The 13,484-nt window shown below is 42.8% G+C and overlaps 1 protein-coding gene across 1 annotated transcript in view; it reads left to right on the forward strand.

Moving 5' to 3' along the window:
• Nucleotides 1-13,484, forward strand: part of Carmil1 (capping protein regulator and myosin 1 linker 1) — a 274,465-nt gene that overhangs the window by 115,568 nt on the left and 145,413 nt on the right. The window contains 1 exon segment of the mRNA XM_051194557.1: nt 6,400-6,521. Within this exon segment, the coding sequence (XP_051050514.1) occupies nt 6,400-6,521 (122 nt within the window).

Here is a 13,484-nt window from a genome sequence, read left to right on the forward strand (position 1 = left end):
ATACTATCTTATCTATTATCCTTTCACATGTTACAATATGTATTTATATATCCCATATATATATATGTGTGTGTGTGTGTGTATGTGTATATATATATATATAATATTATATATTCCATATGTTAAACTTTGGGAAGGAATTTTTGCACTTCTGTTTAAGATGCTAGTTTGTTGTTTTTTATTCTCTTTTCTTCTCGAAGATATTAGCATAGTTGTGGAGTTACTGGATGAACTAGGAAGGAGTCTGTTCTGCATCTCTCTTCTTATAAGAGTAGTGCCGGCATTAATTCCTTAGACACTTGGAAGTTGTCCATGCTTTGAGATAATGCCACCATCCTTCTACCAGATCATGGTGTTCACTTGTGATATCTGTAGAAACCATTGCTGATACTGATTATTTGGTGACCTTTTTCTCTTTGTGTTAATTTTGTTAGACATTTATTTCATTGATCAACTCAAAAGACAAGAAATTCTTTCTCTGATCTTTATTTTTATAACTGTTTTACCTCTTAAAAGCATGTGTAACTTGATTGCTTTACCTCTTAAAAACATATGTGTGTTTAGGTTGTTGGTAATGCTCTTAAAAAGAAACTGTCAAAACTGTCATTTACAACAGCTGAGATTACATACAAATCCTTGGAAATTTTCCATAGTTCAGCTGAGAGAAATATTTTATCAGACTCCAGAAGCTAGATTTTTGAACCAAAAAAAAAAAAAAAAAAAAAAAAAAATCACAGCAACATATGTTTGCCCACATGGCCAAACATATGTAAGAGTGAGTCATCATTCATGACTGATGGATAGTGATATCACCCTAGGCTGGCCTCTATTGAGGAATGTCTGTTTATGATTCAGGATGGGAGTAGAGGGCATTAGTGAATGTTAATGCCAAATGTATATTGAAAGTATGGCTTGACTGTGGTTTTTCAGTATGGGAAAGATGTTGGTTCAGCAAGGTGAAGTTTCTCCTATGGCTTCAGAAGGTACCCATTCCATAACTCAAAGTCTTGCCACCTCTGTAAGCCAATTGCTTAGAAGAACTGGGTAGCCAGCTGTCTGCTTCAGCCACAGAGCTTTTCAGTTACAGGCAGTTGCTGTATGAAGCTCTTAGAGTTACCGGGAGTCTCTGACAAGAAGCTCTTAGAGTGGCTGTGAGTGCTACCAGGTGGTGAGGGTTTGGGAGATGAAAGGAGAGTGCACTAAAGGCCACGGTTCTGTGGTCTTACAGTTTAGACTGCAGTCCCAGTTCCGTAGTGGTGCTCAAGTCTGGCTGTGTTTCACAGTGTGTATACGACATACAGATGCCCACGTGGCAGCCCAGTCTCTCCCTGTCACTCCCCGTTCCCCAACCCTTTGCATATATGCCTACATGACATTTACGGCAATTCGGATTCAGTAACTCTGAGTGGTCTGTTTGTTTTAAATTAACTACACACTTCGGATACCTGTGTTCTGAAGACTGAGACTCGATAATCCATGTAACCCAAGGGAGGATCAGTAACCCACATCCCTCGAGTCTTTGGTTCATGTGAAGTCGTGAGAAAAATGACATCTGCCATTTGCAATCTAACCCCCCCACCTTTTTGAGTAAAGATTTTAGTTTTGAAAGAGAGAAAATATGAATGTGTACATGCAGATAGATAGATGCCTGTTAGAGGCAGGAAGAGGGCATCAGATCCCTCAAGCTGGAGTTACTGGTGGTGCCTGAAGTGGGGGCTGGAAACTGAACCTGGGTCCCGTGGAAGAGCAGCAGATGCTCTTAACCCAGTGGTTCTCAACTTTCCTGGTACTGTGACCCTTTAATACAGTTCCTCGTGTTGTGACCCCCAACCATAAAGCTGTTTCCATTGTTGCTTCATGACTGTAGATTTGCTACTGTTATGGACCAGAATGTAAATATCTATGTTTTCCGATGATCTTAGGCCACCCGTGTGAAAGGGTTGTTTGACTCCTAAGGGGGTCATGACCCAAAGGTTGAGAACCACCATCTTAACTGATGAGCTACTTCTCCGTTTCCTATAATCTAACCTTGATAATGAATTCTTGCTAACATTCTTGGGTCATTAAATGTCTGTCTTGGCTATTTTTATAATTTCAGTGTGGTTTATCAATTCAGGTAAAATGCTTGAAACAGAAAGTAGTGCCCTGTGTCTGAATGAATGAGTAAATATGTTACAGAATTAGTGAAGTTTGCCTTCATTATTGCTCTTTTCCTTTCCTCTGTGGAAATCTTATTTTCAAGTCTTGATGATATCACCATACCTTTGATGGTCATGGTATTATACCTTTATACTTTGGAATTTTTATATTATCATCTGTTGCTCAAGACCGGCTATTATTTTATTATTATTCAAACTAAAACGTTGCTCTGTCATAAAGTACACAGGTAAGCCAACCTCTGCTTGTTTTTGTTAGAGGAAATAAAATCATCTTACGTTTATTGACTGATGTTTAATAAAAATGCTGCCTATACCTGGACCCAGTGAATTAGGTCTGTAGTCTAAGCCACTAGATGCTGATGCATGAGGATGGCAAATTCAAGAACTGCCCACACTATACAGTGAGTTCAAGTTGAGCTTTTAGTGAGATGCTGTCTCAAAATGAAAAAGAGAAAAAAGGTAGAGGATGTAGCTCAGTTCATAGGATGCTTGTATTGGTTTCCTTGATCAGGACTAGAGATGGTGGCTGCAATCTCTAATGATTTTAATTAAGGGCCTGGAGATTTAAACCTTGTGCACAGTAGCCAAACACTTTTCCATGGTTACTATTTCAAATGGCAGTAGAAGTGATGAGTTCTGCCCTGTGAGGTGTTTGAACATTCTGTTTCTGCTCAGCCTGGAGCAGAAGGAAGCCAGCATGTGACAGACAGCTCTTTTTGTTGAGGCTATGATGTGTTGGGTGGCCCCACCTTGGTGTCTTTGTTGCAGACTTTACATTATGCAGAGGTGTTGACATCTCCAGCAGGGCTTTGTCAGCGCCTTCATGTCAGGTTGGATTTGAAGGCTCATTTCTTCCCCCACCTGTTGTCCTTTCTCTCCTCTGTCATCCTATTCAGTCCTGTGTAATTAGGGATGATTATGGGTGAAGATCAAGGGGAATTAGAATAGGCTAATTATGAATCACTTGCACCCCAGACTGTGAACTGCATAGAAGTGAGGAATGTGAAAGGACCTTCACTGAGGACTGGGGGCAGGTTGTCAGGTGTAGACACACAATGGCCTCCCACATGATCTGGCTTTAGATTATCTGCATGTGGAGTCCAGGAGCCCAGTGTGTGGCAGCAGCATTCTGACTGGGCCTCCCCCTGGAAATAGTGGACTCTGGTAGGAAACCAGCCACAAAGCTTTTGTGTTTCTGGGGTCTTGTTCTGGGGTCAGTATATCTCCTGGACCACTGTGTATAGGACAGGTTGGGATTTAGCCTAGAGAATTCTGTCATTTCCTTCCTTCCTCCTCTCCCTCACATTCTCTTCCCTTTCTTCCATTTGTTTCCTCATGGTTTTTCCATGTATATCTCAAGCTGACCTTGAACTTATAGTAATCTTTGTTTCAGCCTTCAGAGTACTGAGTTTACAGGTGTTCACTACCATGCTTGCATCAGTTGTTTTTAATAGTATTAATTTTGTGTTTTTTTTTATGGTTGTGTGTGTGTTTGTATGTCCCTATGTGTGCACACATGTGTGCATGCATGCCACCATGCACATGTGGAAGTTAAAGGACAACCTTTGGGAGTTGCTTCCCACCTTCCGCCATGTGGGTCCTGGAGAACAAACTCAGGTTGCTAGGCCTGACAGCCAGCTGAGCCATCCCCCTGTCCATCCTCCCTCCCTCCCCCCTCTATCCTGCCTCTCCCCCCCCCACCCTCTCTCCATTTCTTTCTTGGCAGTGTCCTATTATTGTGGCTCAGTTTGACCTGAAACTTAGTGTATAGCCCAGGTTGGCTTTAAACTCGCGGTGATCCTCCTGCTTCAGCCTCCCCATGCTGGGATTATCGGGTGTTCTCTTCCATTGTGAGTTTTTTGAAGAATTTGTTGAGAGTTAAAATTGAAGACCATCTTCTCCCCCTTGCTAGGTGGCACTGAGTGCTGCCCTCTGAAGTCTCTGTAAAGAAGCTTTCACAACTGAATCTCACCATTTCAACATATTTCCTGTTCCTTTTCTCCTTGATAAGAATACATTGATCCAGAATTTTTTTATTTTCAAATTGGTTCATTTTCTGGAAATCCAAAACTAACTGTGAACATTGCTTTGTTATTCTTTCTGGCTAATTGAACATGGAATTCAGATTACTTTTTATACATATTTAAGTGACAACAGGGAGCAAATGCTGCGGATGTTTAGATAATGTGACTGTCCCAAAGGATTTATTGTTTATGGCTACTTAGAGCAGTGGTTCTCAACCTTCCTAATGCCAAGACCCTTTAATATACAGTTCCTTGGGTAGCTGTGACCCCCGACCATAAAATTAGTTCCTTGTTACTTCATAACTGTAATTTTGCTACTGTTATGAATTGTAATGTAAATATCTGATATTTGAAGTTAATATCAATATTGATACTGACCCCTTGGAGGTGGCAACTCACAGGTTGGGAACCACTTGTCATCTTTTAGGAAAGTGACCCATAACTGTTTCTTGTGAAATACTCCTAACGTCACCAAGTTGCCTGTTTCCAAGTAGATTTTAACTCATTTTCAGGACAAGGTGAGAAATTCATCTCAGCTTTATCAGGGGTCTCCAGCCCACTCTTTGCTATTAAGCCTAGCAGATTTTGTTACCTGCTGTTTCAGGGCTTCCCTTTCAGGTCTCTTGGCTTAGGCGGGTTGACCGTTTAATAATAACTTGAATTTCTCTTTCTTCCTAGTAAAAAATATTATTAACTTCTATTTAGGTAGTTTATAAGATTTCTTTCTTTTCTTTTTCTATTTTTTTTCTTTGTTCGAGACAGTGTTTCTCTGTGGCTTTGGAGGCTCTTCTGGAACTAGCTTGGTAGACCAGGCTGATCTCGAACTCACAGAGATGCGCCTGCTTCTGCTTCCCAAGTGCTGGGACTAAAGGTGTGCACCACCAATGTCTGGCATTTCATAAGATTTCTTATCTTAAAAACACACTTTCAAAAGAAAGGAAAAGAACCGAGAGATGGATGAAGTCATACCCAATTGTAAGGTATAAGGTTTTTCCGCCCGCCGCCCGGTCTTGTCCCGCCGCCGCACCAGCCCCAATTAACACACAGAGACTCTGTATTTGATATAATTCTGTTGGCCTGTTACTAGTTTCTTATCGGCTAGCTCTATCTTAATTATTAACCCATTTCTATGTATTTCCACGTGGTCTTACCGAGAGCAGAGGAATGGCGGTTCTGTTCTCTCCAGACTCTCCATCTTCACTCCTTACTACTTCCTCTTTCCTCCTTGTCTCCTAGTCCTGCCTATCTTGCTTTCCTATTGGCCAACAGTTCTTTATTCATTAAACCAGTATGAGAAACATATACAGAATGACATCTCCCATCACCCAATAGCAGGGGTACCACAAGCTTAGGCAGATGTTTCTCAGGATCTCAGGACAGGATCAGACTGGGATGTGGTCAAGTTACCAGGGAAGTCTATTCTAATCTCTCTGAACTCTGGGATCCCGATTCAGTTCACTGATCACATCCATAGTCAAAAGCAGAGGATAAACCAATGGATCCTTACTTCTTATACTCAGCTCTGTTTCTCTATTCTTACATTGTTCAAGAATTCCTGCCTGTGGAATGGGACCACTCACAGTAGGCTGCCTCCTTTCACAGCAGTTAACAATCTAGACAATCCACCACAGACATGCTCAAAGCCCAATCTGATCCACACAAATCCTTATTAAGGCTCTCTTCCCCAGGGATTTGAGGCTCTGTTAAATTGATAACTAAAATACCGTTAGTATTTTACTACTACAACAGACATCTAGGCTGGTTCTGTTTCCCGGCTGTTGCGAATAGCCAGCAATAAACATGAATGTGCAAGTGTGTGAGTGGTATGTCAATCTAGCATCTTGTAGATATATTCACAAGAGTGATATAGCTGTGTCACATGGTGGTTATGGTTTTAGTTTCTGAGAACCTTCCATAGTGTCTTATATTGTTGTTATGCCAGCTTATATTTATGCCTATCGAAATGCTTCGTACATACATCACTTTATAACCTTTTTTGGGGGAGAGGTTGAGATAGGGTTTCTCAGTAGCTTTGGAGCCAGTCCTGAAACTTGCTCTGTAGACCAGGCTGGCTTCAAACTCTCAGAGATCCACCTGCCTCTGCCTCCCAAGTGCTGGGATTAAAGGCGTGCACCACCACCACCCGACCACTTTATAACTGTATTAAAGAGGGAAGAAATTGTGCTCCTTGTTAAGTTGTCTACTTGTTCTTGCAGATGGTTGTGGAAACTGAGAAGTGTAGCATGTCCATGAAGATGGCATCACCTGAGGATGTGAGCGATGTGCTGGCTCACATAGGCAGCTGCTTGCGGAAGATATTTCCAGGCCTGTCCCCATTGTAAGTCCCGTGGAAGAGCAAAGACTTTGTTCTCCATCAGACTCACAGATGTGAAAATATTTTCCTCTTGTCTTTGTCCCTTTATGTCGTCTTTTCTCTACCACTTAGACCACCACCACCATCACCACCATCATCATTACCACCAACATCATTATCACCACCATTATCACCATCATCATCACCACCATTACCACCTTCAGCTCTCCACTACCCCTACTATCACAACCATCTCCTCCTCTATTACCTCTGCCTCTGCCACTACCTCTGTCAACTCCTTCGCCACTATCACCCCTATCCCCACCCCAAGTAGCAGAACTACCTCTTGGATCATCACTTCTTCCTCCATTACTACCCCCCACCCCTGCCTCCTCCACCACTACCACCCCAAACCCCCATCTCCTCTTCTTCCTCCCCCTTTACTACCTCATCTTCCTTTTCCTACAACCTTTCTTCCTTTTGTTCCTTTTTTCCCCCTCCCCTTTTCTGGGTCAGGGAGAACAGGAAGGGAGATTGGGGGGTGGGCAGTTTTACTACATAGCCCAAGGCTAGTTCAGGATTTCAGCCCTCCTTCTGTTATAGCCTGCAGGTGATTACAGGCATTAGTCACCACATCTGGTTTAGCATAGTGGTTTAGCTAACAGTCTACATTGGGGGTGGGGTATTGGAATGAGGGGTAGATAGACTGAGGTTTGTAATGCAGACAAAAGCTTCTGCCAGGAAACTCAAAGAGTTTCATTCTAACACAGGAGCATGTGTTCCATCTATTGTGAGAAATTCCTTCCCATTCCCCACTGAACAAGCTTGAGGGGTGCTGGAGAGGCTAAAGCCTCAAGCATATGTATGGTGATTTGTGGTGGGTCTCTCCCTGTGGTAAGGGGGATTCTGACAACTCTTGCCCATTTTGGAACATGAAGGAAGGCAGGCCTGCCTTAGGAAAACAAATCTTTTTATGTTCACAGCAAAGGGCTAAAGAGGGCATGGGGGTTAGGGACTATTTCTTTTGCTTTATTCTGAGCAGGCCTGCTTGTCTTTGCTAGGTTCTCTTTCGTTCCCATCACAGACACGCTAAGTGAGCACACTCAGGATAGCTGATGGCTGAGCTAACAGGGTGTGCCTGGCCTCATGCTGGAATAGGGGAAGGGAAGCTAGGGTTGTTGCCTGCCCCCTGCCTATAGCATGTGAAGTCTTGAGGGTGTTTAAGGAAAGCACTTGCTGATGCTCCAAGGGGCACACACCCACTAGGTAGGCTGGGAGGTGAGGGGTGAGTCACAGCAGTGGGGGGGGGGGCGGCACTCAGAAGGGAAATTTCCCCTAGAGTGATTTCCAGTTTCCTTAAAGACAGTTGGTTCTCTTATCTTCCACCCAGGTTCTTGCCTTGCCCTGTCCAAGGACAAAGTGAGCAGGCAGTGAAGGGTGACCAAAGCAGGCCTTCATTAACAAAAGATTAACAGTTGAATGGAACAGGAAAACCAGTCACCATGCAAGAATGCCACCTCCATGCAACAGTGGGAGACTGGAATTCTTGCTTTGCTATAGGATGCAAGCCCAGGACTTGCGGAAAGTGTTAGAGCTCCCATAGGCTGGTGGTGGATGGAGTGGGGCTGCAGCAGCAGGTCTCAGAGGGCCTGAAACAGTAGGTACGCCGGAGAAACACATTCCTGCCTGCAGCCACAAGCTGAATCTTAGAGGCTGAGGCAGGAATCAGTCACTGCTTCTAGCCAAGATAGAGGTTGAGGCAGGAACCAGCCACCCTGCCTGCAGTAGGTCTTGAAGGCAGGAACATTCTTCCTCTCCTCCAGGGTGCTGAGTCAGTGGTTCTGAACCTGTGGGACGTAGCAGATGTCCTTCATATCAGATATTTATGATTCATAACAGTAGCAACATTACTATTACCAAGTAGCAAGGAAATAATTTTTATGGTCGGGGGCTACCACAACATGAGAAACTGTACTAAAGGGTCACAGCATTAGGATGGTTGAGAACCACTGACCTATGTAAAGTTTAACTCTGTTACTTAAACCCAGCTGTGTGCATATATTTCTGCGCCCCCACCCCAAGTGAGCTTGAGTGTGTGTGTGTGTGTGTGTGTGTGTGTGTGTGTGTGTGTGTGTGCAAATTAGACATAGAATGGGACCAATTAGGGAAGAGCTCTCAATCCTAAAGGAAAGAGGGAGACCTAACCCTGTCAGAAGGTGTGGCTCCATTCTTCCACAGAAGGGGTGAGATAGTAAGTACAAAGAGTGTCACGTGTCTGCCGTGTCTCAGAAGTCTGAAATAGTGTCTAGTGGCTATGGCTTTGTTGCTGCATAATTGTACAAGGGGCTGCTGCCATGATCTCTACCCAGTGGTGTCCTTCTGCCATGCTTGGCTCCAATAGACCATCACTGGGACTGTCCTATCACCAGTGTTGCAGGCTGTCAAATCCAGCCAATTCCCAGCTCTGTTGGTGCCTGGGATTTGTTGCTGAGGTCTCTGCTCTTCCTGAAGGCTGCCACTTAAGAAACAATGGGGACCCCTGCTACCCCATCAACATCAGAGGGTTGACCATGTAGGGGAAACATGAGTTCCCGAAGGGACAGAGGGACAGTTCTACCCTGTCACCCTCAGCAGCCAGGAGTCCTCTTCACCTTTTAGAGTCCTTAACTCAGGCAAGCTCAGGATTGGGCCCTTTGATACAGAAAAGAATTTCAGGACTAGTCTGAATCAAAGTTGGGCTTTTAGTAAAAATTGAAAGGTCATTTTAAAAAGACCAAATGTTCCAGGCAGTCTCCAAACACAGAGAAAACCCACCCTTGCCCCCATCTAAGACCAAATGTATATCCACTCCAGAGTGTGGGTGTGAGCCTCTCAGAAAGGAACGGAGGTTTATCAAAAGTCATTTAAAACTAAAACAATGTGTTTCAGTAGTGGTGCTAGGATTTGAACTCAGGCCTGGAGGTGTTAGCCAACCGCTCTGCTTGCTGCCTACTAGTCTACCTACCAGCCTGATTTAAAATTTCAATATCTATTTATTTACCTTTTTTTTTTCTTTTTTTCTTTTTCTTTTTCTTTCTTTCTTTCTTTTTTTTTTTTTTTTTTTTTTTTTTTTTTTTTTTTTTTTGTTTTTGTTTTCTGAGACAGGGTTTCTCTGTGTAGCTTTGGCTTCTATCCTGGAACTCCCTCTGTAGAGCAGGCTGGCCTCAGAACTCACAGAGATCCACATGCCTCTTCCTCCTGAGTGCTGGGATCAAATGTGTGTACCACCACTGCGCAGCTCATTTACTTATTTGTTTGTAATCATGTGTGTGCCACAGCATGTGTATAGAGATCAGAGGATAACTTGTGGCCATCACCTCTTATTATACTATCAGAGATATTACCAATTTAATTTTGGATTTGGATATTTATTTATTTATTTATTTATTTATTTATTTATCTATCTTCCAGAGAACACTTAGTACAGAATAATGTTTTCAGTGTAACTTTGTGTAATGCCCATTTGTAGCTAGGTAGCTTTGATAAAACATTGGCATTCCCTTATTTGTGCCCTGCAGTCTCTCCTTTAGTGTGTCTGGTGAGCATCTCCAGAGGGCTGTCCTCAAGCATATACTCCATCTGTCCCAGAAGAACTGTTTATCTTACTCTATAAAAGCCACCCTAATTGCCCAAGGATTGGCTTTGTTGTTCATGGTCTCATAAGAAGGAAGCCATGAGTTAGTTGTCAGGTTCTTGGTGCCATCTCAGTGAGTCTTGGCTGGGCCCTTTGTTTTTCTTTTTGTTTCCCTTGCTTTACTCAGTTCAGACTGTGTCTCTTTCTCTACTGAAGCATCTCTGTAACTATTCCCTTGACCTCTGCTTTTCTGTGCAACCAGCTCTCCATACTGGCAGCAGTTATCTTTGTATAATTCAGGCAGTATCTGTGTTTTGCAGAACTGTCTGATGACTAGCTCCCTGATAAAACTGAAATTGTATCTCCCGGCCTAGAAGAGAATTGCTTTCCTACCACATGATCCGCCTATTTCAGAATGCATCAGATGCTGGTGCTTCCATCCTTTTTATGAAGGTTCCTTCCCTGACTAGCTCTGTTATGTTTGACTGTGACACTCGCTCCCTGCACTGTCCAGATGACTCAGGAGTGAGCTTGTGGATAAGTTCTTAGGGAAGTTTTCCTTTGGAGAACTGTTAAGTAAAGGGTTTCTTGAGGGCTCTTAGGGATTCTTGAAGAATGTTTGTTAGTGTTGAGAATGGGTGATATTAAATCACAGTGAGGAAATGAGTGAGTGAGGGCAATAAGAGAAAGTGGTGTGTGCTTTTGCAGCGTGTGATCACCTGAGAGAGCTGTAATAAATACAGGGATGTCCTGAGGAGGCAAGAGAAATAGATTACAGGCCATTGCTGCCCGCACCGGTCTTTTTGGTAGTCAACATGTGTTTTACTCTTCTTTAATCCTTGGTCCCTGACACATAGGAGGCACTCCCCCGTGACAGCCATCAGAGACACTGTAGCTCAGGCTGGCATCAAGCTTGTGGCAGTCACAACACTCTGCAGGTTGAGGTAGGGTTTCAAGATTCAAGGCCAGCCTAACACAGCAGTAATACTTGTCCCAAAAAACAAACAACAAACAAAAAGCTCACTTATATATCTGTTTGACTGTATAACAGATGAAACTATAGTTGTCAAATCTGAATTATCTGAATTAATAAATAGTAATTATATTGTTCCTCTGTATTAGAATACAAAATAATATCAGGGTAGTGACTGTGTAATATGGTTTTAACAAGCTTTGTGATCCTTTCATGAGTATGGTATGTTTGAGGACTGGCGGCTAAGGTTGGTGTATTACAACAGTGTTCTTTACTATGAACTAAACTGATATTGTAAATTTCTCTATGGAGACAGCATTAATGGAAATGTGGAAAGTATAGATACTTTGAAGGAAAATGGTCCAGTGGAAAGGAAAGTGTTTTACTGCTCTGGGATTCCCCCTCACTTTCTAAAGCAACTGGTAGCATGTCATACTAGGGTAACATCATCGAAACACGGATGGGGCTGATGAGATAGCTCAGCAGGTAAAGCACTTTTTGCTAAGAATGTTGATGGGGTTTCATGTCCAGTCCCACTCCCATGAATTGACCCCTGACCTCCACATACTCATGTGGTACAGGGCTGTGCACTCCAACACTCAGAAACACAGACACATAGTCAGATAGACAGACACATACACACAGATAGACAGACAGACAGACAGACAGACAGACACACACACACACGTCTTTCTATGTCCCATCAGCCAACTCCCAAATAATGACACAGAGACTTATTAATTATGAAAGATTGGCCTATAGCTTAGGCTTGTTCCTAATTAGCTCTTATAACTTTAATTAGCCCATATTTTTTATTAATCTACATGTGGCTTTTACTTATATCTTTTTCTGTATGTCCAACTATGTCTAGCTGGCTTCTCTACTTCTCTTCTTCCCAGAGCCCACTCTGTGCCTGAAAGTCCTTGCCTGTACATTCTGCCTTGCTATTTGCCAGTTAGCTCTTTATTAAAACCAATCAGAAGGTGCCTTGGCAACGATATATCTTCACTGTGTATAAAAAGATTATTCCACAACACACACCACAACCACTACCTCTACACTAAATAAATAAATAAATGTTATAAGAGATGCTTTAATGATTACTGTTGAGGACAGTCACTGCTTTGGATGTACACTGGGCTGGATTTTTAACTCAGTTATTCTCCATGGATTCAAATAATTTAGAAATATTTGCATGCCAGCAGCTTACTGTGAGACATGCATGAAGAGCTAGTTTGCTCACTGGAGGTGTTTTCTTTATGTCTTTTTGCCACACACAGCAGTCTTTTTGAATGCCATGTAAATTAAATATGTCCAAACCACCATTGGTTCATTACTAGAGCCAGTGAGGAGTCTAAGGCCCAAGTGTATCACACCTGTTCTCACAGCAAATGCTGTGTCTGGCTCCAGTTTGCTTGTGTGTGAGCTGGGGTGCACAATACTGCTCTGTACTGTCATTTAGCTGAAGGCAGAAAACATGTCACAGGGTTTTCCTCTCACACATATGTGTGCAGGGCTAGTCAGAAGCAGCCCTTCCAGCATTCTGTGAGCTTGGCTTTTTATCTCCTATGGAAATACATGCACATGTTTTTTGCAAGGCTCCTTTGCCTCCTGACATCTCAGCAAAAAAGGAAGGTGAGAACTGTTGAAAAGTGGAGTTCTTGGAAGAGCCCAGATGGATGCTTGTGCTGAGCGGCACACAGAGACTTTTGTACCAGCTGCCTCTTCTCTCCTACTCATCTCCTTCCCCCTGGGTATGAGAGTTTTGTGCTGCTTTTGAAGTAGAAGCCTCTGCTTTCCAAATCTGCTTGTTATGTTTTTTTGTTTGTTTGTTTGTTTGTTTTTTGTTTTTTCCTTCTGTATTCTTAGAGTGCTATCGTGCAATCAGTTTTCTGTTATTATAACAAAGCATCTTAGGCCAGGCACTTTACAAAGAAAAGAGGTTATTTAGCTCATACTTTTGGAGGCTAAAATGTCAAGATTGAATATCCTTATCTCTCTGACCTCTGATAAGGATGTAGGTTCCCATTGTAAGGATTCAGGCTGTGGGCATGGTGTTTGTGGAATTCAAGTTCATGTTATACACACACACTATCTCCAAAGCCTCTGAAACATTTATGACCAAAGCATCCCAGTATGAGGCCCTTGCATGTGTGTATTCCCTTAACCAGGACACATTCAAGTTGTTCCAAAGCTTCCGGTCACCAATAGCACCCTGTTTTACAGATGATACCCCTTCCAACTGTGCACCTCTTTATATTCCTGACTCTGTGCTGCTGCCCTACACCTGGACTATCTGTTCTCATGGTGGATGGGTCGCTTAGTCATCGCCCACTGATGACATACTTTTGATCCTTTTATTTTTTCTTCCTTGGGAGTACTTGGGTTTGGACTTTTTCTT

The sequence above is a fragment of the Phodopus roborovskii genome, unplaced genomic scaffold (genome assembly GCF_943737965.1).
Source record: "Phodopus roborovskii unplaced genomic scaffold, PHOROB, whole genome shotgun sequence".
Lineage (NCBI taxonomy): Eukaryota > Metazoa > Chordata > Mammalia > Rodentia > Cricetidae > Phodopus > Phodopus roborovskii.